Raw genomic sequence first — 25,785 nt, 5'->3', positions numbered from 1 at the left:
CAGAAAGAGACGCCAAAAAGAAACGAAAAGTACGAAAACGATAAAAATCTTTAATCTATCCGACCACAGTCTTACTACATCTGAAGAGTCCTTGTTAGCTCGAGGCCTCACCTTTGCACCAATGGCCCCTCCTAATCCGTTTACCCTATTTTTAGATCTGAATAGGTTTATTAGGAATATCACTGTTAAGCGTTTCTTTAATCTAAAAACCGCCAAAGCCACATTGGATGTGCCTCCTACTGAAACTTGTCCTACTAGTCCAGATCTCTTTCGGAATTGTAGCGTTCCTGAAAGAATGGCCCTTGACCACCTTGAACTTTTGTATACCGAAGATTCTGACGATTATGTCGAACTACTCACTCAACACCTTTCCACATCACCACCAATATTGCAGACCAAGTTTAGACCCAAATCTATATTCTACCCTACTTATTCGAAAGGGCCATTTATACAAAGTTTTTATCAAGTAGTCTATAGTGATATTCTACGTATGTGTGAACGAACTACCACCCACAAAAATTCTTCTAATCTTTCTGCAGCAGAAAATCTAGCATTGAAACGACTAACTGAAAATGATTCCATTGTCATACGTCAAGCAGACAAAGGCGGAGGTATAGTGATTCAGAATTTGACTGACTATCAGGTAGAGAGCTCCCGTCTCCTATCGGATACTACCACCTACTGTAAATTGAAAAATGACCCTTTGGTGGTCTTCTCACAAGAAGCCCACGATTTAGTCAATGCAGCAAAAGTAGAAGGCCTGGTAACTAAAACGGAAGTGGCCTTTCTACTTCACGATTTTTACAAGAGACCTTACTTCTATCACTTACCCAAAGTCCACAAAAAACAATCGAATCCCCCAGGGAGACCCATAGTGGCAGCAATGGAAAGTGTCACCAGTTATTTTTCGATCTACATAGATCATTTTCTACAACCCTTAGTGGCGAACCTTCCTTCCTACATTAAGGATGGTACACACCTACTCCAGATGCTACAACCCTATCAGTGGGAAAAGTCTTACCGTTGGCTTTCCCTGGATGTAGTATCATTATATACTTCAATACCACATGAAGTGGGTATTTTAGCAACCCAATATTTCTTAAACAAAGATCCATTGCTGAATCCTCGACAAATCCATTTTCTGTTGGATTTACTTAAATATTGTCTCACACACAATTATTTTGAAAGTGATGGTGAGTTTTTCATACAGGTTCAAGGAACAGCCATGGGAGCTAATTTTGCACCCAGTTATGCAAACTTAACCATGGGCTATTGGGAACTCCACCACATATGGTATAACAATCCGTTTGCCTCTCATCTTGTATTTTTCGGTAGGTACATAGATGATATCGTTATCATCTGGGATGGCCCCGATGAGCTAATCCCCAAGTTCCTTGAACATTGTAATTCCAATACCATGGGCCTTTCTTTTACAGCAGTCACTGATGACAAAACCCTAGCTTTTTTAGATCTGGAGCTCTCATATGACAATACTACTATTTGCGCCCAAAACTTTGTAAAACCTACTGCCGGGAATTCTTTCCTACACTACCGGAGTTGCCATCATCCCCGATGGCTAAAAAGTCAGTTTTGTCGCCTTAAGCACAATTGTACTAGACATAAGGATTATATCACACATGGTCTGAAACTAAAAGACAAGTTTTCTGAAAAAGGATATCCTGTGGATCTTATTGAAGGTGCCTTTCAACATTATTCACACACAGAACTAATCCCCAGAGCGCAAAAGACACAGGATGAAAAAGATGAGACAACACCTATAGTGCGCTTTGTCACACAATTTCACAGCCAATTTAGACAAATGGAGAGGATTCTTGTTAAAGCGGGAGTTCACCCATTTAAAAAAAAAAAAAAAATCTCCCCTTAGCTTCCTGCTCGTTCGGTCTAGGGGAATCGGCTATTTATATTAAAATATAAGCAGTACTTACCCGTTTTCGAGCTGCATCTTCTTCCGTCGCTTCCGGGTATGGGTCTTCGGGAGCGGGCGTTCCTTCTTGAGTGACAGCCTTCCGAGAGGCTTCCGACGGTCGCATCCGTCGCGTCACTCGTAGCCGAAAGAAGCCGAACGTCGGTGCGGCTCTATACTGCGCCTGCGCACCGACGTTCGGCTTCTTTCGGAAAATCGTGACGCGATGGATGCGACCGTCGGAAGCCTCTCGGAAACCTGTCAATCAAGAAGGAACGCCCATTCCCGAAGCCCATACCCGGAAGCGACGGAGAGGGTGCATCTCGTAAACGGGTAAGTACTGCACATATTTTAAAATAAATAGCCGATTCCCCTAGTAATAACGAGCAGGAATCTAAGGGGGAAAAGTGCCCTCTAAGGGTGAACCCCCGCTTTAAACATTGGCCTATTCTAAAAGAGGACCCACACTTAAAAACCTCCTTAGCTGAACGCCCTATAGTAAGCTATAGAAGAGCCAAAAACATAAAGGCAAGTATAGCGCCCAGTAAAATAAAGAACAACAAAAAACGGAACAGCAACACCGCCTCCCTGACTTTCTTCCATATTAAAGGGATGTATCAATGTAGAAAAGCCCGTTGTCTTACCTGTCCCCATGTAACTCATCGACAGAAAGACTTCATTTGTAAAGGCAAGCAGTATACCCTCCCTGACTTTTTTACATGTTCTTCCGAATATGTGGTATACTGCCTCACCTGTCCCTGCGGCCTCTTCTACGTGGGCCGCACCATTCGGACACTAAGGAAGAGGTTTGGTGAACACCGGAATTTCGTTGAAAAAGGCCTGGAAAAGTACAGTGTTGCTAGGCATTTTAAAGAGGTCCACCAACAATCCTCTTCAGAACTTCGTGTGTGGGTCATAGAGGCCATATCCAGACTTCTCCCCCAGGCTGAGAGATACAAAAGGCTCTGCGAACATGAAAATTATTGGATTTTCACCTTGGATTGTTTATCGCCTCGAGGCCTGAATGAGGGATTGGAAATCAATATTTTATTATAATACTCTTCTCCCAATAAATTTTTATCAATGTTTACTAACTTTTATTAATTGATAATTTTTCAATTAACTAATGAATTAATTTTTCTAATTTTAACCATACAACAATTTACACTCTTTTTATCATAGTATTTCTCTGTATATTTTATCCTTAAAATCATGTCTGGTTTTTAGCAATTCTTTTCTTCTCTCATTTACATATTCTTAATATCTCTTAGTGTTTTTTTGAGAGATATATATATATATGTTTATATATATATATGTACATATATATGTATACTGATTCATGAGCAATTTTTGTTCTGTATATGTGCACGCATCTTCATATATGTTATTTGTGCACATCCCTTACCTACCTGTAAATAATCTTTTTTGTATCAGTCAAATAGATCCTACAAAAAGCTCTTTTTGTGTACCAATTTAAACGGATATTCTGTTTTTATCTCCAAGCCACCAATGGGTAGTCCATCCCATATATTTATACATCTATTTTCCAAAAACTAGTGCTTGAATTCTGTTGTTGCCAATTACACACATATATATATGTATATTTTATATGTATATATTTTTTTCTCTCTATATATATATAATAATTTTTTAACTTCTTCTTGTAATATTATAACTTTTGCTGATTGATATCTGTAGTTTTAAGCCTGTCTTGTACTAGTCCCTCGTGAGATTTTTCAATATACTTCCATACTGCTTTTCGATTCCCCGTTTTTCGATTGCCCGCTATGTAAAGCTGATTTCCGGGTCTTGTAGTATTAACCAATCAGCTCCGTTCGAGCTGTTCTTCTGTCCCTCATCCAAGATGGCCCCCATAGAGCCTGACGAAGAGACACGCATGTCTCGAACGCGTGCACCGCCCTGAGACTGTACCCGGAAGTGACGCTCAGCTGTTTGCGCTCCACGGCTGCGTTCCACTGCGCCGAATGTGGCGTCTCTGCCCGCCTGCTTGCCTCCCCTAACAAACAGTGCTGTAATACCATCCAGGGACCCCCAGAGATACCGCCCTCGGCCCCCACTGTGTGGATTCACCATCACGCTGCCTGAAGCCTGCGAGAAGATCTTATCAGCAGAGTCTTCACACTCCAGATGCAAGTCTCAGATGACACCATTATTCCAATACCCGTAATTTCTGTATTTTTGTGAGTAACCTCCTATATGAATTGTTGTTGTTTGTCCTTATTAAACTCCATACTACGCTTAGAGGGCGCCGCTTTTTTTTTTATTATTGTGCAGGGGGTCTCTGATGGTGACATTATTGTGCAGTGGGTCTCTGATGGTGACATTAATGTTTGTGGGGGGTCTCTGAAGGGGACATTAATGTGCAGGGGGGTCTCTGATGGGGACATTAATGTGTGTGAGGGGGTCTCTGATGGGGACAATATTGTGCAGGGGTCTCTGATGGGGACATTAATTTGTGTGGGGAGTCTCTGATGGGGACATTAATGTGTGTGTGTGTGGGGGTCTCTGATGGGGTCATTATTGTGCAGGGGTCTCTGATGGGGTCATTAAATGTGTGTGGGGGTCGCTGATGGGGACATGGCTGCATTTGTGGGGGGACATGGCTGCATTTGTGGGGGGACACATTTAAAAAAAGTATCGGTATTCGGTATCGGCGAGTACTTAAAAAAAAGTATCGGTACTCGTACTCGGTCCTAAAAAAGTGGTATCGGGACAACCCTAGTTTGTACTACCTAAACTTTTTTTGTTATATAGTTTTCGATAAAGTACGGAAGAGTTAAAACCTATTTAGGCCCATTATGTCCTGCTGGGAACATTTCATTTCTCTTCACTTCTTGTCCTGGAGACCCAACAGGAAAGGATAGGAAATATCTCTAAAAGTGAGGGGAATTCCCAAACAAAATAAAGCTACCAGAAAGTTACAGAAACATTTGTCACCATTGCATGACTAAAGCCTCGTACACACGATCCGATTGTTGGCAAGGGATTGTCTGATGACAGGCTGTTGGCCTAAAATCCGACCATTAGTACGCTCCTTCAGACAATTGCTGTCCAACTTTTCTTTTCCTCCCCCTTCTAACCATCCACTTCACCCATATGTACCTGTATTTTGTGGTATCTCATATATTTTTATACTTTTGGATGTCATATAAACTGTTATATAATGTGTAACTACATATATCGTTAATTTCCATCATCATCTCATGTACCATATGTCATTGTATGACATTATGTTTTATTGTTTTACTGTGTTATACAACATTATGTTTTACCATCTTCATTAAGCTAACCTTATATATATATATATATATATATCTTTCATTTAATTTTTTATATTTTGAATCCTTTTTAACTTTTAACTTAAACCCATTTTAATCCCATTAAAATCCATTAAAAGCCATTTCAATTTACTAAACCTTCCTCTTACTAAAATATCCCCAATAACACATATGTTTCCCCTCCATAATCTAGAACATAAATATAGTTAACTCATTCCCCCCCCCCCTCCCTTCTTTCTTAATTAAATTTTGTTCTTAATTAAATTTTGTTTTGAACGTATCCTTATCCCTCTGCCTTGCGTCACGGCCATATATCTATTACCCCGCCCCTCCCCCTCGCGCATTCCTTATTATTACACACCTATTAGCCATACATTTTCTTTTGCCTACCACCCCTCATCCCTTTATTTTAATTTATTTCATTATCATTTTTATTTTTATATTTATTTTTATTGTTATGAATTATCTCCAGTTCCGTCCTTTTGTTTACTTGTATCCCCCCGTCCTGCGTTAGCCTTCCCATTTTTTGGCCGTTCACCAATCCGCTGCCTGCCCGCGATCTGTCCCCTTCCCATTCTCGTTACATAAATCTAGCTCCTCGTTCCCCTGTCAGTAGCTTGAAAAAGGAGTGCGGCAGCCGTGTCATTCGCTGCCTGACCACTCATGTGAACACAGCATAGATTCTGATGAAGATCTTCTAAGACTATACACGCAACATGCTGCTACATCCCCTCCGATCATTCGTTCATCACTTAGACCAAAATCCATCTTCTTCCCGACACACTCTAAAGGCCCTCACATAGAGAGCTTCTATAGAGTGGTCTATGCAGACTTAGTTAAAATGTGCATTTCCACATCCATGTCAAAGCACAATAATTTGTCACCACCAGAAACAAAAGCTTTAGATCTACTTATCCATGCCGATGATATCATAATAAAATCGGCCGATAAGGGAGGAGGAATCGTACTCCTGGATAAAACATCCTACCTAAAAGGAAGCATCCAGACTCCTTTCCGATAAAGCAACATACATGAAACTTAAGAGTGATCCCACGATGGACTTCGCTAAAGAAGCCGACATCCTTATATCGCATGCATTAAAAGACAGAAAGCTCCTTCCTACGGAAAAACTATTTTCAGATCCCATATTTCTATTACCTCCCCAAAATACATAAAAGCTTAATAGATCCTCCTGGAAGACCCATCGTGGCAGCCATGGATAGCGTCACAACAGGTTTCAGCTTATATATTGACCAATTTTTGCAGCCAATCGTCTTTCAAATAGAATCATATATACGTGACAGCACACACCTACTTGAGTTCTTGTCCCCCTATAGGTGGGAGCCAACGTATACATGGCTCTCACTCGACGTCTGTTCACTATATACATCCATTCCGCACTCTTTTGGACTGATGGCATTAGAGCAATTCTTGCTAAATGAACCGTTGATAAACCCCCGTCAAGCAGCTTTCATCATCCTAGCGACAAAATTTTGTTTAACCCACAGCTACTTTACTTTTAATGGAGATTTCTACCATCAAGTACAGGGCACGGCTATGGGGGCCAATTTTGCCCCCTCATATGCCAACCTGGCCATGGGTTTTTGGGAAAATAACCATATCCACCAAAATAACCCGTATGCTGCCAACATTGCTTTTTTCGGACGCTACATCGATGACATTATCATCATCTGGGACGGCTCCCCAGACCTCATTCGACCTTTCATTGAACACTGTAACAATAACCAATATGGCCTATCCTTCACATCCGTATCCAACCCCGTTCTCTATGGCCTTTCTTGACCTTATATTGGGACATGATGAGCACACCATTTGGGCCAAAAATTATACGAAACCCACAGCAGGAAACTTGTACCTACACTTCAAAAGTTGCCATCTTCCTAGATGGAAAAATAACATTCCTAAGGGTCAATTCTGTCGTTTAAGACAAAATTGCACAAAAGATTCGGATTACATAGAACTTAGCCAGAATCTCAAAAACAAGTTCACTGAGAAACAATATCCGGAGACTTTAAATCGATGAAGCTTTCAACTACCATCTCAACGGAAAACCACCAAAACCCAAAAGAACTGCGGATGATCACCCAGCTAGGTTCGTGACTACATTCCATCATAAATACAAAAAAATGGAAAGTATATTAGTCAAAACACTGGGATATTCTACTCCAGGACCCTCACCTTAAATCCACCCTTCCAGTCCGCCCAAAAATCACTTATCGGAGAGCCCCTAACCTCAAAAATAAAATTGCCCCCAGTAAACTGAAATCTATCATCCCTCCACCCTCCATACCATTTCTCATATCTGTAGTCGGCATGTACCAATGTCGAAAACCTCGCTGCAAGACATGCCGTTTCGTCCAACACGGACAAAAAACATTCCATACTAAAGGCAAAACATATCCTCTAAAATAATTCTATAACTGTTCTTCCGATTTCGTTGTATATGGTCTGAGGTGCCCGTGCGGCCTCCTGTACATAGGACGAACTATACTACCTCTAAGACAGAGGTTTGGAGAACACAGAAGGAACATAGAGGGTGGCACAGACCCTCATAGCGTACCCAGACACTTCACGATGTCACATCAACAATCAACTTCAGGACTCCAAGTATGGGTAATTGAACAAATGGACAAATCATTCCCAGCAGCTGAAGGATACAAAAGATTGTGTGCACGAGAAACATACTGGATCTACAGCCTAGATGCACTCTCGCCTGGCGGCATCAATGAGAGCATTGAAATTGCTACCATCCTATAACTATAATAATTACAATACCTCCCCCCCCTTCTCCCTTTTTTAGATTAATTCTTTCACCACCTGTCATACATTCACTCCAAAACCTTTAACACTCCCAGTAGATCTTAGTATTAAACCATTGCTAATTTATGATATTTGTTTCTTTCAGGTTCCCCTATAATAAAGTCCTTTTATAGTCTGGGGGTTGGCGGGTGTAAGTATATCTTTCCCCTCCCCACCCCACCCCACTCCACTCCACTCTTCCCCGACAACCCCCCCGCCCCTCTTTCCTTCCTCTGCTACCTCTAGTCCGCCTTCTCCTCCCCCCACCCCTCTTCCCCTCCCCCCCTTTATTCCCCCCTCCCCCTTCTAACCATCCACTTCACCCATATGTACCTGTATTTTGTGGTATCTCATATATTTTTATACTTTTGGATGTCATATAAACTGTTATATAATGTGTAACTACATATAGCATTAATTTCCATCATCATCTCATGTACCATATGTCATTGTATGACATTATGTTTTATTGTTTTACTGTGTTATACAACATCATGTTTTACCATCTTTATTAAGCTAACCTCCCCCCCCCCCCTCAAAAAATGAATGATGTATATGCATATATATATCTTTAATTTAATTTTTAATATTTTGAATCCTTTTTAACTTTTAACTTAAACCCATTTTCATCCCATTAAAAGGCATTACAATTTACTAAACCTTCCCCTTACTAAAATATCCCCAATAACACATATGTTTCCCCTCCATAATCTAGAACATAAATAAAGTTAACTCATTCCACCCCCTCCCTTCTTTCTTAATTAAATTTTGTTTTGAACTTATCCTTATCCCTCTGCCTTGCGTCACGGCCATATATCTATTACCCCGCCCCCCCCCCTCTCATTCCTTATTATTACACACCTATTAGCCATACATTTTCTTTTGCCTACCACCCCTCATCCCTTTATTTTAATTTATTTCATTAACATTTTTATTTTTATATTTATTTTTATGAATTTTCTCCAGTTCCGTCCTTTTGTTTACTTGTATCCCCCCGTCCTGTGTTAGCCTTACCATTTTTTGGCCGTTCACCAATCCCCTGCCTGCCCTCGATCTGTCCCCTCCCCATTCTCGTTACATAAATCTAGCTCCTTGTTCCCGTCAGTAGCTTGAAAAAGGAGTGAGGCAGCCGTGTCATTCGCTGCCTGACCACTCAGAAATGCGTCGCTTGCCCGGTGATGTCATCATCCATTGCCCGCCGGTCCATCAGCGCCTCGAGTGCCTGTCGAGATCCACCCACCGCAGCTACCCCTCACCACCAGCGGTAGGAAGATCATGATCTTCTCTCACTCCACAGTGACACAGCAGGGACCAGATGAGAAACGACGCACCGGATGACATCCACCTCTCCCCTTTGGGAAATCTTGTTACATGCCTGCATTTCACCACAAAAATGTGAGTGGTTTTTAATCTATGCTTTTTAAAAAATAAAAATTGTGTTAAAGTATTGCACCCAGAGGCGCCTCTTCCCTTGCTTGTCCTTCCAGATTTGGAACATGGTTTCTGTTCCCCACTGACGGCAGCCCTGAGAGCATACTCCCATCAATACTTACCACATCCCAGACCTTCACAATCTATATCACTATACCAACAGCTTGAACTCTTTTGTCTTCTGACATTTGCACCATGCTTTATATGCTGTTTATGCTGCTTTGATATTCACTATACTGGCTCTTTTGCGCAAAATGTACTTGTTGTAAATGTTGGATGGCAGGCTAGTAAATTTTCGGTGGATAACGGTCTGTTGACAGATTTCCGTATCGTCTGTACAAAAGTTCATCAACAAAAGTCCAAAGTACAAACACGCATTCTCGGAATCAATGCTCACCTAACACAACATTAGCAGAAGGTGCACAAAGGGTGGCACTCAAGAGCTTAAATTCCATGTAGTACTTCACTACATTCATGTTTGTTGGCCGACAATTGTGTACTGCTAGTATGCAAGACAAAATCCAGCCACATGCCCTTTTGACAAAAGTCTGATGCTCGGTTGGCCAAAAAACAGATCATGTGTATGAGGTTTTACTCTCACCTCTTGTCCCTGGTGATAGCGTCACTAGGGGGGGGGCAGAAGGGGCCATGCCCCCCCCAACATTATACTGTGCCCCCACCATTTAAAATTAATGGACACTGGGACCAGTCTTAAATGCAGGGGACAGGGATGGACTGAGCCGCCGTAGCGCTGGCTCCAGCTCCTCCTCCACCTGACTCCATTCCTGGCCACTGGACTGGTTGCTGGAACCACCTGGCGTATAACAACCAGTGAGGTCAAAACCAGCATTATTCTCTCTCCCCCTCCCTCCTACGGGATGGGAGAGGAGACACAGGAGATCAGCTCCTTCTTCCTGTTCCCTCCCTCCTCTCTCGTACAGGATGGGAGTGGAGAGGAGACACATCCAATCTGCTCCTTCTCGCTCCCCTGACACCCCCCCCCACTGCCGCTCTCATCCTGTGTGTGTACCACGAGGTCAAGTGTAAAGCTATTGAGTTCACACTTCCCACGAAACACACACAGGATGAGAGCGAGAGTGGCCACATTAGGGTCAGGGGAGAGAGAAGGAGCAGATCGGATGTGTCTCCTCTCCCATCCTGTATGAGAGAGGAGGGAGGGGAGAGAGAACTACCAGGCGTTAGAGAAATGGAGGTACTAATGAGCACTGACAGGAGGCACATATGGGCACTGACAGGAGCCACTTATGGGCACTGACAGGAGGCGCTTATGGGCACTGATAAGAGGCACTGACAGGAGGCACATATGGGCACTGACAGGAGGCGCTTATGGGCACTGACAGGAGGCGCTTATGAGCACTGACAGGAGGCGCTGATGAGCACTGACAGGAGGCGCTTATGGGCACTGACAGGAGGTGCTTATGGGCACTGATAAGAGGCGCTTATGGGCTTTGATAGGCAGTAATAATGGGCACTGATGGGTGTTGAGCACTGATAGGCAACATTGAAGGCCACTGATAGGCTGCACTGATGAGGAGGCACTGATAGGTGGCATTGATGAGCAATGATTGGTGGCTCCGATAGGTAGCATTGATGAGCACTGATAGGCAACATTGAAGGCCACTGATAGGCTGCACTGATGAGGAGGCACTGATAGGTGGCATTGATGAGCAATGATTGGTGGCTCTGATAGGTAGCATTGATGAGCACTGATAGGCAGCATTCATAGGCTGTACTGGTGGGCACTGATAGGCGGCATTGATGAGCACTGATAGGCAACATTGATGAACACTTATAGGCTGCACTGATAGAAGGCACCAATAGGTGGCATTGATAGGCACTGAGGGCCACTGATATATAGCACTGATGGGCTGCATTGATGAGGAGGCACTGATAGGTGGCATTACTGAGCAATGATTGGTGGCGCTGATAGGTGGCATTGATGAGCACTGATAGGCAGCGTTGATGAGCACTGATAGGTATTGAGGGCCACTGATATGTAGCACTGATATGCTGCAATGATGACAAGCGGCACTGATGGGTATTGAGCACTGATAGGCTGCATTGATGAGGAGGCACTGATAGATGGCATTAATGAGCAATGATTGGTGGCGCTGATAGGCACTGAAAGGCGGCACTGATAGGTGGCATTGAAGAGCATATATGTTAGCCCAATGTTGAAAGAACAATTACACACTTTAAATCTAAGTGGCTGCCTGCACCTGCAATGTTCAGCTAACATCTCTCTTTCTAACAAGACCTCTGGAGTAAATTATATTCTTGAAATATATATACATCGCTTTAATGTGCTGTCTGATACATCACAATGGACCTAAAACCAGTCCTACAGCGTGGCCATTTACAAAGAATTGTACTATATAGACTAGTGCACATAACAAAGTAAAATTCCATGCATGGCTAGTGATCCCTCAGAGGCCCTTTTCTTGTAGATTTGAGATATGAGCTTTGTTGAACTGCCAGTGTATTAGCAACAAGTAATTCAATCTGTAGTAAATTAGACAAACTCCTCACAGCAGTAGATATTATTGCAGAAATTATGGCAAAAAATCTTCTTTGAGTACCAATTCCAGAATTCATAAAAAATGTGAGTGGTTGTTATGGGAAACAGTTCCACATTTTCTCCAATTTTCATAAGTCACCAAGGTCTTTGAGAAACATAACCACTTTAGCCCCAGAAGGATTCACCTCCTTAATGACCAGGCCATTTTTTGCAATACGGCACTGTGTCGATTTAACTGACAATTGCGCAGTCCTGCGACGCTGTACCCAAACAAACTTAATGTCCTTTTTTCCCCACAAATTGAGCTTTCTTTTGGTGGTATTTGATCACCTCTGTGGTTTTTATTTTTTGCCCTATAAACAAAAAGACCGCAAATTTTGAAAAAAATAAACACAAAACAATATTTTTTACTTTCTGCTATAATACATATCCCCCAAAAAAAGAGAATTCATAAGTTTAGGCCAATAAGTATTCTGTTACATATTTTTGTTTAAAAAAAAAAAAAAAATATCGCAATAAACATATATTGATTGGTTTGCACACAAGTTATCGCTTCTACTAAGAAAGATTTATGGTCTTTTATTTATTTTTTATGTTTTTACTGGTAATGGCGGCGATCTGCGATTTTTAGCGGGACTGCGAAATTGCGGTGGACAAGTATGACCCTAAGTGACACATTTTGGGGCCCAGTGGCATGATTATATTGATCAGTGGTAAAAAAATGCACTGATCAATGTATAAATGACACTGGCAGGGAAGGAGTTAACAATAGGGGGCGATCAAGGAGTTAACTGTGTTCAAACTGTGTGGGGGATGGGCTCACTGGAACACCACAGAGATCACTGTACCCAGTCACTGGGTACAGCAGATTTCCATGCGGTCTCCTGTCAGAACGGGGATCCACCTTATTTATATAGGCAGATCCCCATTCTGCCTCTGGGTTCTGCGATCGCAGGTCACCGGCGGACATCGAGTCCGCAGTAGCATGCCCTGCAGAGGGGGTGCTCGCCGACGGCAGCGTACGCCCAGTGTCACATGCACGGACCGCCAGTTTGCGCAATCGAGCCAACCTGCCACCGTTTATATACAGTGGTTAAAAAGGAACTGCAGTCTGCTCACACAATTTGTAATAAAAACATCTTTGCCATTCTGAAGCTTCCCTCCAACCACTTTGCATATTATTTTATATATACTGTGAGTCTGTACTTTCCAAATATGCTGCAGAAATCTCTCTCCACGGAGTCTGGCTGCATCCATTTTAACCATGGGAAGCTGCTGCCTGTTCACCTGGATTTAGACAGAGGCAAACCTCCAGCTCTGCAGCTCTCATTGGCCTTCTTATGACTCATTCCCCCTCCCTTCCTGGCAAACTCTCATGAGAGTGACAGAGAGAGCTGTGCATGATGTCATAAGCCTAGGCTTTTTACCAGACAAGAAACAGGAAGGTTACTGTAAAAGGTATTTATTGGCAGAAAAAAAATGGTTTTACTATCCAAAGTTAAAACAACAAGGGCAGAAGATATAATAGATGGAAAGATGAAAAAATAACTGAAGGTCCGCTTTAAGCGCTTTACTACTGGCCGCCGTCAATTGACGGCGGCAAGATAGTGCTCTTGTTTTGGGAGGACGTCATATGACATCCTCGCCTTGCAGAGTCACTAGAGAGTGCGCACGCCGGCGGCAGCGCACGCACCTGTCGCATTACTGGGAACCCAGCGGCCGCGATGGTTGCCGGGCACCCGCGATTGCCCAGTAACTGAGCAGGATCGTGGATCTCGGTGTGTAAACACAGAGATCTACATCCTGTCAGGGAGAGGAGATCGATGCTGTGTCCCTTGTACATAGGGACACCGATCGGTCACCTTCCCCAGTCAGTCCCCTCCCCCTACAGTTAGAATCACTCACTAGGATTCACATTTAACCCCTTGATCGCCCCCTAGTGTTAACCCCTTCCCTGCCAGTCACATTTACACAGTAAACAAAACAAGGGGGTGTCATCCCACAGGAGGATCGAGAGTGGTACCCCTGGGGACAACAAGGGGGCTACTATGGCAGAGACGGACATTTACAGAGTAATCAGTGCATATTTATAGCACTGTTTGCTGTATAAATGTGAATGGTCCAAAAAAAAAAGTGTCAAAAGTGTCCGATGTGTCCGCCGCAATATCGCAGTCACGAAAAAAAATATCACTGATCGTCACCATTACTAGTAAAAAAAATAAAAATGCCATAAATCTATCCCCTATTTTGTAGCCACTATAACTTTTGCGCAAACCAATCAATATATGCTTATAGTGATTTTTTTTAATCAAAAATATGTAGAAGAATACATATCGGCCCAAAACTGATGAAAAAAAAAAATGCAGAGGTGATCAAATACCACCAAAATAAAGCTCTATATTTGTGGGGAAAAAATTATTACAATTTCATTTGGGTAAAGTGTTGCATGACCGCGCAATTGTCATTCAAAGTGTGACAGCGCTGAAAGCCGAAAAATGGCTTGGGCAGGAAGGGGGTGAAAGTGCCCAGTATTGAAGTGGTTAAGACTTAAAGCGATTGGTCACTTGAGTAGTTTGTTTCCAGTTCTGGGAGAAGATTCTTTTAGCATCCAAGGTAAAATGGCCAAAGTACACCCCCCCCCCCCCCCCCCCGGCACACTGCTCCAGTAATGTGCCGTCTCTTTTGCCTACCCTTTGGCCCAACCCTGCTAGTACCTGGATGAGCAAAAAGTAGGATATTAGAAAAAGTGCTTTATTTCATATATTTTTTTTTTTACATAGTACATTTTAAATCTGGAGTTGCAACCCTCCATCCACCACTAAAACATGGCCAGTAACATACGGGCACTCCAACAAGAAAGCCACAGCGTGAGCCACTTCTTCCGCTTCACCAAACCTGCTCAGAGGGATATTTTGGCTCACCAAGTCCTTGTCCAAGCTTGAAGTCATATCCGTGTGAATGAATCCTAAAAATGATGAATGCTTATTAATGCATGATATACATAGTAAAATAAAGAAAGAAAGGGAGATTATTTAACGTTGTAGAATTAATCATTTTAAAGAATGGAGACTCTACTACATTTTAAAGTGTATTGCAGCCAATAAAAAAGTTCTAGAAAATAACTAAGCAGTTTTAGAGTTTCCCCCATCAGTAAAAAAAATGTTCTTATAATATTCCCCTTATGAATTCCTTTCAGTTAGTTCTGAATTTTCCCTTTTCATTAGGTATCTCAATCCCAGCTGTAGATTTGTTTGATTCACTAATGCCCTGTACACATGTTCGGTTCATCCGATGAAAACGGACCGATGGATTTTTTCATCAGATATCCGATGAAGCTGACTTTCATCAGTCTTGCCTACACACCATCAGTTAAAAATCCGATCGTGTCAGAACGCGGTGACGTAAAACACAACGACGTGCAGAGAAAAATTAAGTTCAATGCTTCCGAGCATGCGTCGACTTGATTCTAAGCATGCATGGATTTTTGACTGATGGATTTCCCAACAGACGATCGTTTTTTTTTTTATCGTTTTTTTTTTACCATCAGAAAATTTTAAAACAGGTTCTACTTTTTTTCACCGATGGGAAATAAAAAATTATGGGGCCCACACACGATCGGTTCGTCCGATGAAAACGGTCCATCGGAACCTTATCTGGAAGTAAGAGAGTCAGGAACTGCTGAACAAAGAAAACCTTTACAGATTGTAGAGAAATTGATCTTCTCTTCTGAAACACAAACACTAAGGGCCCATTTGCTGCTTTAATGCTGTGTTGTGGCGTGTTAATGAGGGTGTGTTGAAGTGTCACTAAACCCACATCATAAAAAACTATCAATAAATGGTGTATTACACGCTGTCCATATTCACTCAGTCATCATAAGATTTGTTTTCTGTATTCTGCAAAAAACCTGGTTGATCCTGCTGCTCTCTATCGCCATCTTCTGTTCATGTCCCCAATCCAGCTAGAGATTTTGCAGATGTGGTGGCCACTTTGCACATGCTCCGTTTTCAGTGAGTTTCTATGCTGTGCATTTCCTCCCTATCACATCTGAGCAGCCCATGTGACTATAGTCACACATGTGGCTGTATACACTGTGGTAAATGACAGCCCATTCCCTCTCTCCTCCATACCCACTAACCAGCTAAACACAATGGGGATGGGACATTACATGTAAATTGATGAAGGCTTCACCTCCCTCTTATTCCAAGACACAGGCTGGAGGGGCGTGACACAGCCTGTGACTAACAGAAATCCGCCCACACCATGTTATTGCCACAAAATTATAAAGATTTGATTTCAAATATATATTTGTATGACAATTTAAAGCAGTTTATTGATGTTAACTATTTATTTTTTCTCTGCATTACAAAGGCTGTTTTTTTTTTTGAACATGTGACCAGCAGCAGAGGACTAGAAGCTCATCCTGCTTATGTTTCACTGCAGACAGGCATGAAAATAGCTAGGTCATGTGACAGCTGTATCTCGATTAAGAAAAAGGTACTCTGTTTTTTTTTCCCCCCATTAAAATAATTACAATGCCATCCATATACAGAAATAGAAGGCACAATGTAAATTAAACAATGCGTGTTTAGTATCACTTTAACACTTGTTTTGTTTGTCAGCATGCTTAATGTGTTACTATATTTACAAAAGGTAAAATCAGTGGGCCGGATTCAGATAGAATAGCCTATCTATGGGCGGGCGTAACGTATCGCAGATACGGTACGCCGCCGTAACTTAGGGCGCAAGTTCCGTATGCAGAAAGAACTTGCGCCCTTAGTTACGGTGGCGTAACGTATGTGTCGTGTCGGCATAAGCCCGCCTAATTCAAATGGGGATGATGTGGGCGTGTTTTATGTAAATTCACTATGACCCCACGTATTTTACGAAGGCGCATGCGCCGTTCGTGAAAAAATCCTAGTGCGCATGCTCAAAATTACGCCGCAAGTCGTCATTGCTTTAGACGTGAACGTAACTTACGTACAGCCCTATTTCGCGAACAACTTACGCAAACGACGTAAAATTTTCAAAACTTGACGTGGGAACGATGTCCATACTTAACATCGGCTACGCCTCATATAGCAGGGGTAACTTTACGCCGAAAAAAGCCCAACGTAAAATAAAATTGCAGGCCGGACGTACGTTTCTGAATCGGCGTATCTACCTAATTAGCATATTCATTGCGTAACTATACGGAAGTGCCACCTAGCGGCCAGCGTAAATATGCAGCCTAAGATACGATGGTGTAAGACACTTACGCCGGTCGGATCTTAGGGAAATCTATGCGTAACTGATTCTCTGAATCAGGCGCATAGATACGACGGCCCGCACTCAGAGATATGACGGCGTACCAGGAGATACGCCGTCGTATCTCCGTTCTGAATCTGGCCCAGTGTGTATATGCAGTAAGGCATGCTTGGTATACTCCCTGTGGAACCGAAGGTATTAATCCTGCGCACTGTGTAAAAAGGCTGTTTGACCCGTCTTCTTTGATCCTTCCCTTCTTTTACTGTCCCTAATCCATCTCCTGAAAGTACAGAGCCTTGGGTGACACTCTGCACATGTTTCAGTTTGGTGTGTATTGCTAGAGTTTTTTCTTTCTTTGGGAGGGTGCATGTGATCAGCACTGTCCAGATAGAGGGTTAGGGGTCTTGCAGACTGATTACACTCAGACTGCTTTAACCAGACACTGATAGAATTCACAAAACTGCTATATACTGCTGATGAGAAAAGGTATTTAGCAGTTTATACTTACTAAAATAATTGCATTTCCATGTTCTGTGTACTGTGGGAGACTAGATATAATAAATACAGGGTCCTGGGTTTAGTTACATTTTAAATGGTCTGCCAATGCACAAAAAAACAATGCACTATTTTCTCTGATGCAGAGTAACCACATGGCACAAGCCATTCAGAATTGAAAATGAATGGCACCACAGCGCACTGCACCATGAAACATGTTTCAGTGTGTTGTGGTAATGCCACAATTGCCACTACATCACATCTGTGCAATAATAAAACATATGCATTTTACCATGCATTCCTGCAATAACCAGATCTGGGTCCAGCCCAACACTTCATTAACCATAGCTTTTCAGTGACATGTGTTTCCCAGATACCAAAGAATCTATCCAATCTCCTAGAGGGCAAAGAGAGGGAAATATTTATGGTGTGGCAAATAACTGGGTAATCAGTCTTTTGCCGGTGGAACCACAAGATCTTTTATAGCTTGCTGCATTAAGCTGCATTCCCTGCACATGCCACTCAATGGTCTCAGCAATCTCCCCCATATTTATAACATGTTTAATGTTACAGTCACCAGTTTGAGAATGCAGCAAAATCTAAGCCGGATAGTATGCCCCGATTGTCTACTTTCTATAAATGCGACCCATTAAAATGGCCATGAACAATAAAAAGGTTGCTTCATTAAAGTCACGACTACACTGACATTCTGTGTTTCTGGTCATGTGACCAGCTCATTGCTATCCCATTTGTTTCTTCTCATTACAACACTGGGGCAAGTGATGTGATCTTAGGAGGCAGACTGTCCCATTTACCTTTAAGCAGAAGAACGTTACTAGAGCAACCACTGGATGATGGCTGTCCCCTACGTAGGCAGGGCCGGTGCAAGGATCTTTGACACCCTAGGCGAACCCTAATTTTGCGCCCCCCCCTCCCCGCTGCGCCCCTGACATCACTTTACTCTGCCCTTGCAACACATGTGACCCATCTGACACCCCCCTTATCTGACCCCCCTTACCTGACACAATGACCCCCCCTCACCTGACACACTGACCCCCCCTCACCTGACACACTGACCCCCCTTACCTGACACATACACTGACCCCCCTTACCTGACACATACACTGACCCCCCTTACCTGACACATACACTGACCCCCCCCCGTACCTGACACACTGACCCCCCCCCGTACCTGACACACTGACCCCCCCCCCCGTACCTGACACACTGACCCCCCCCCGTACCTGACACACTGACCCCCCCCCCCCCCGTACCTGACACACTGCCCCCCCCCTTACCTGACACACTGACCCCCCTACCGTACCTGACACATACACTGACCCCCCTTACCTGACACATACACTGACCCCCCTTACCTGACACATACACTGACCCCCCCGTACCTGACACACTGACCCCCCCGTACCTGACACACTGACCCCCCCGTACCTGACACACTGACCCCCCCCCGTACCTGACACACTGACCCCCCTTACCTGACACACTGATCCCCCCCTTACCTGACACACTGACCCCTCCTTACCTGACACACTGACCCCCCCTTACCTGACACACTGACCCCCCCCCCCGTACCTGACACACTGACCCCCCCCCCGTACCTGACACACTGACCCCCCCTTACCTGACACACTGAAACCCCTTACCTGACACACTGACCCCCCCCTTACCTGACACACTGACCCCCCCCCCCCCTTACCTGACACACTGACCCCCCTTACCTGAAACACTGACCCCCCCTTACCTGACACACTGACCCCCCTTACCTGACACACTGACCCCCCTTACCTGACACATACACTGGCCCCCCTTACCTGACACACTGACCCCCCCTTACCTGACACACTGACCCCCCCCCCTTACCTGACACACTGAAACCCCTTACCTGACACACTGACCCCCCCCTTACCTGACACACTGACCCCCCCTTACCTGACACACTGACCCCCCCTTACCTGACACACTGCCCCCCCCCCTACCTGACACACTGCCCCCCCTTCACCTGACACACTGACCCCCCCTTACCTGACACATACACTGTGACTGGCCCACCTGACTCTCACACACACCACACAGACAGCACCCCCACTCGGCACTCCACAGACAGTGTAATGTAGTTCGGAAGGGATCCGTCCTCCTCCTACCTCGGCTGTTTGTGGCTTCATCGTCATCGACCATCATCCAGTCTCTGCTCAGGGGCCAGGCTAGCGCCATCCTCCCGCTCCACAGTGTCCCCCGCCGAGACCAGGCCAGCGCCATCCTCCCGCTCCACGGAGGTCAGCTGCTCCTCTCAATGCTCCGGGCTCCCATCTCCATTGAGCCCCGCCCCTCCGCTGCACACACAGACACACAGCGCTGCACCAGAGGGACAGGCTAGAGCAAATGAGTCCCGGAGCAGCGCTGTGTGACCGGTCTAGAAGATGTAACAGTGCAGCGGGGCGCTCAGTGGAACACATGAGGGATTAGTGGTGGCGGCGCACAACGAGCGCTCAGGAGAGGAGAGCCGAGCTCACACAGAACAGGGGCTGTGGTTGCGCCCTAGGTGGTAGTGCGCTCCAAGCGGCTGCTTACTTCGCCTAGTGGTAGCGCCGGCCCTGTACGTAGGCAGAACAGTTCTCAGCTGGGTTCTGTGGTTGACTGGTTCAGATTAATGTTTAATTATTAGCATCTCACCTTGATAAAGAGGCCCTACATCTCCTGTAAACGGTTTACAATAAATGAGTATTGTGTACAGAGTGCCGATTTCTCTGTATCTGTGTTTTTATTAAGATACATATAGATGGCTTTACCCTTCTGGGTGGTTGGGGGACTGGACTCCAATCATTCACCACAAAAAAAAAAAAGTTTTCTTACCAGGGGCAACCACATTAACCCGTATGTTCTTCCTAGCAACTTCTTTAGCCAGGGATTTGGAGAATCCAACCAAGCCTTCCTTGCTGGCACTGTAAATACTCTGTCCAGCATTCCCTTTGTGGCCAACCACACTGCCTGCAAGATCAGAGAAGGACCAGCAGTCAACAACACAGAATGAAAGCAGCAGAAGATAAATAGATAAATATATTGTAGAGTGCAAACTCTGGCGCAGCTGTGCATGGTAGCCAATCAGCTTCTACCTTCAGCTTGTTCAATTAAGCTGTGACAAAAAAAAAGTAGAAGCCGATTGGTTTCTGTGCAGAGCTGCACTAGATTTTGCACTCTCCAGTTGTAGTAAATCAACCCCTGTGGAGACATTACTGAAACAGTTTCATGCTCTCCCAAATCATGCGACAAACCTTCCACATCTATCCGTGTGCTTTATTCCCTGGAGAAATGTCAGGTGTCCCTACACTATGCCATACAAGTGAGCTTTATCTTACAGTCATAAAATATTTGTCTTAGCCCTTCAATTAAGCAGCGTGTGTCGGACTTCTCGTTATACTAAACCATTTCCATTGTATCTATTCTTTTATTAAAGGCTATCTTACATTCATCTACAATTTTACATCAATAATGTGTTATGGTATATGGCCAGTTTAGATGCAAGTATATACCTTAGTGGAGTTCTTCAAATGAGTTTAGGACTAATTTTCTGTTCATTTACACTGTTAAATACTCACTAAAAGAGGCAGATATCACTATCCGTCTTCCCTTATACCCAGCCTCACAATCCATAAACAGAAAAACCTGAGATTGATTAAACTAGGGGTGGGCCAACATCCCAAAATATGAATAGAAAGACACAGGGTACACCAAAAGATAAATAATATATGAAAAAAAAAGTATAAATGTATTCTCACAATATATAAAAGACAATAAGTTTCAATAAATTTCAAACAAAAAGAAAAAAAAGAGACGTGGCTATACAAGTTATACATCAACGTGACAATATGGCTATATAATGTTATATAATGTTAGGGGTCCCGTACCACGGTGATGCAGAGACGGAGTCCAGGAGCCACACATTGCAGGCATTGCAATCCATGGTCTGCAATTTACAGCCCATTCATAAAATGCAAACCACAGTATGGGGTCTGTGGAACTGCATAAAGTTAAGTTATCTCTACTTGACGCGGAAGAGAGTGCTTATGTGATTTACAGGTCACGGGACCAGATTTCTTACAAACTCTCATTCATTTAATAGCACTACACTGGCTTTAGACTCCCAGAGCTAAGTGCTAACCAAATCTACGAAGCAAATCACTGTTTTTTTTTTTGTTCCCATGGCATCCAGTCAACTTCTGAGTAGAAGAGCTGAGAAAGAAAGAATATTCTGATTGGTTGCCAAGAGGAACACAAACTGTTCTTGTGAGCACACGTTTCGTGTTCTATCCAATAATGGACGTTCCTTCCTGCTGCCTCTTTACAGAGTCATGGAGTTCCAGTCTTCTGGAGTTCTTACTAGAAAGAAATATAAGTTTGTCCGTTTGGCTTAATTGGCAATGGATTGAACTAGAACACACAACATCTACAGCTAGAGACCCTGTAATATCTTTGTTACTATGCTGTGTGTTGCTATATATAAACAGAGTTTTTTTTCTCAGAAAATAGGTGCAGGAACTCAACCACGACCCGTTCAGATTTCACAAACAGTAGAAGGGTCTTAAAGGGGCATTAAATACCAGAATTGCATTACATACAGAGTGCAGAGTTCAGGGGGTTACACACAGAGTGCAGAGCTGTCACTTGTAAACACAGAAACCAGACTTCTGTGTTTACAAGTGATTGTGGTGAGCGGGCACCAAAGGGTCTGAGCCAAAGGTGGTGGAACTGAGTTCCCCCAAGTTCCCCCTGAAAAAAAGCCATATATATATATATATATATATATATATATATAAACGAAATATGGAATTGTATTTTACATCTGTAAGTCCAACACTTTCAGAAGTCACATGTGATAGTCATTCCTCTTTATGGAAAAAGGATGGGATCGCTTAATTTATTTATTTATGTATATAGCGAAGACACCTGCTTAGTGCAAGTTCTCAGTCTCTGTACTTCTATGGATCACTTGTCTGGTCAATACAGTCCTTCACTTAAAAAAGTAAGTTTGCCAAAAACATAATCGATGATCCAATAACATTTCCAATCCATCTGATATGACAGTTCAGTGAAGAAAACAAAATGTATGGAAATTGGTTTACATCTGGATTCAGGATTTCCTAAAGGATTATTTTACAATTTATCTGAAAATTCTGATGATGTTCTTAAGTACAGGTGTGTTTATTGAAGAGATTAATGATCGTGAATCAACTTAGACAGTCGATCAAGGAGATGAATTCATACTATTTCAGCCTCAGAGGACTAAAATGTAACTCATGCCGCATACACACGACCGTTTTTAAATGTCATGGAAAAAAAACAATGTTTTTCTCGACATGATTCTTGTCAAGCCTGCCTTGCATACACACGATCGTGAAAAAAAAAAAATGCTCAAGCAAAGCACGGTGACATACAACACGTACAACGGCACTATAAAGGGGAAGTTCCATTCGATTGGTTGAAAAAATGTTACTACAGCGCTACTAAATACTTAAATTATATGTGACATCAAAAAAATTCCTAAATAATAAACGCAGCATATGTTATGTTAGTCAAACAAAAAACGAAAAATCAATAATAATAATATGCGCTGAGTATTAACTTCTGTGATGTGAACCGCAACCACAAACCATAGGTGATTCAAATTCAGTACATGTGTATAAAAATAATTAGTCCAAATGCATGCTACTGAGCATGCAACTACAATACACCTCCTGAGTGCAAGTGCTGTGTACTGGCTTGAAAGATAAGTATGGGGTGATCAAATTCTACAGACTCCAAGCTGATTTGCTTCACATGTGAGTATCAGATCTTCCACAGTTGTGCAGCTCATGTGAAAAACAAGAGACAAAAAGAGAAATCCTTATTGTGCAGATAACACACAACCATATGGAAACAATTTTGACAAGCTTGAGATAGGTCACACTCACGAATCCACCGATTAATATCAGCAAACAAACAATCCTCATTTGGCTGCTCAGCATACGATGCGTCTCCTCATTCGGATGTGCAATCCGTCCCGTTCGTAGCTCTTCCCCCACGCGTTACATCACTAGACACATGACTTAATCATGGGTAGGGCTGGCAGATAAAATGTGGGATATATCTAAAAGGTACATTAAAGAGAAACTCTGGAAGCTGTGCCCCCCCCCCCCCCCAAAAAAAAAAGAGACGGTATAGGACTAAATCGCCAGCATTGCCTTTGGACTCACTGCAGCTGACTTTTCTCCATTACTGTCTTACCATGCCTCTTTTTGCACTTTCCCAAGGAGAGATGTCCTACAGATATGAATCCCCCATATATAACGAGAGAAGTTCTAACAAAATCAGATGTTTTTTTGGCAGCCCCCCAAAAAATAGGAGCCCCTCTCAAGAGACAAAGGCCACATGCTTTCAGCTAATAATCAAATCTTTTGTTTCTCCCATCAGTTCCTCCTCCAGAGTTATTACCTTTAGTGTCACCAGTACCTGCCTAATAGATTGTAAGCTCCCAGGAGCAGGGCCCTCCTAAAGCTCTTGTATTGAATTGTATTGTTGCTTTATATGTCTTCCTTTATATTGTTGCGCAAACTGTTGGCGGTACTTAAATCCTGTATAATAAAAATAATGAATTGGGAAGTCCTAATGCAGTAAAACCAAATAGGGCACCAAACAAAATGTTCTAGACAGCCAATGTGTTTCAGGGGCTCAGAAAAATAAAAATAATAGGATTTTATACTCACCGTAAAATCCTTTTCTCTTAGTTCATGGACGGACACAGCCTTAATCTTGACAAAGTGGGTATAAGCCTTCCTTTAGGAGTGACTAGGCAGAAAGTGTTAACAACTTCAAAGCTGAACAGCCCCGCCCAGGGGGCGGTCCTAGTGGCTATATCCTCTCAGCCTGCACCAAGCAGCTCAGTTCGTAACAAACAGTACAAACTTAAAAAAAGAGGGGTGGGTGCTGTGTCCGTCCATGAACTCGGTGCGTATAAAATCCTATTTTCTCTTTCGTTCATGGACAGACACAGCCCTAATCTTGACAAAGTGGGACGTCCCAAAGCAGTGTCAAAATGAGGGGTGGGAACAGCATAAAATTAAACTTCACCCCAAAACAAAACAGAGCTCCTCAACTGAGGAGTTGTAACTCTAAACAGCCGCTTGCAAAACTTTACGCCCGAAGAAGCCTCCGAATATGCACTCACACCAACTTGTACACACCTGGGAAACAGACGCTTGATGTCAGAAAGCCCAAAAGGCACCTATTGCCCTGGTTGAATGCATCGTTCCAGGGAGGCGCCCGACCCTTTATGGCAAAAAGCCTGATCACGATCTGTCGGATCCACCTTGAAATGGTGGCCGATGAGAGCGCTGGGCCCTTCTTGGGACCAGCCACCGAAACAGACAGCGAGTCTGAACTCCGGAACAGAGAAAACAGACAAGTATACTCTCGGAGCTCGGACAACGTCCAAGGAATGCCACGTTGTCTCCTTAGGATTCGACTGATGAGGACACAAGGATGACAGTACAATGTCTTCCTTGAGATGGAAGGTCGAAATGACCTTGGGAAGAAAGGAAGGCTGTGGCTGCAGCACCACCTTATCCTTGTGGAAGATCAGATAGGGAGCCTTTCATGACAAGGCTGCCAGCTCAGAACCGGTCTTAACTGACATAACAGCCACCAAAAGGACAACTTTCTGAGAAAGTGTCAACAAGGGAACTTCCCTAATGTTCTCAAACTGTGGTTTCTGAGGCACCTAGAGGTCATGCCGTTAAGGCCATTGACTGTAAAGCAGGATGACGTATGAGACCTTGCAACAGCAGGTACTCTTGTAGCGGTAGACCTCAAGGGACGTCCGCTATTCAAATCCCCACAGAGGTAGTGGAGGACTGACCGGAGAGGCTGCATGTCAAACCCCCTGTACAAACGTTTTCACTAGAGATATGGGACCTTGAGACAGCAGGTCCCTTCCTAGCGGTAGACGCCAAGGGACGTCTGCTTCTAGACACACTAGG

At 43.5% G+C, this 25,785-nt stretch overlaps 1 protein-coding gene across 2 annotated transcripts in view; it reads right to left on the bottom strand.

Moving 5' to 3' along the window:
- Positions 1–14,743: 14,743 nt before the first annotated feature.
- CBR4 (carbonyl reductase 4) overlaps positions 14,744–25,785 on the bottom strand; it is a 46,851-nt gene continuing 35,809 nt past the window's right edge. For both annotated transcript variants that reach the window (XM_040333016.1, XM_040333005.1), the window contains exons 5-6: positions 20,627–20,761; positions 14,744–14,978 (exon numbers count right to left, since the gene is read on the bottom strand). In XM_040333016.1, coding sequence (XP_040188950.1) covers positions 14,800–14,978; positions 20,627–20,761 — 314 coding nt within the window. In that variant the 3' untranslated portion in view covers positions 14,744–14,799. The remainder of the gene's footprint in view (positions 14,979–20,626; positions 20,762–25,785) is intronic.

This window comes from Rana temporaria, chromosome 1, assembly GCF_905171775.1.
Source record: "Rana temporaria chromosome 1, aRanTem1.1, whole genome shotgun sequence".
NCBI classification, from domain to species: Eukaryota; Metazoa; Chordata; class Amphibia; order Anura; family Ranidae; genus Rana; species Rana temporaria.
The sequence above is the reverse complement of the archived record's forward strand: the minus strand, read 5'-3'. Positions and strand labels throughout refer to the sequence as shown.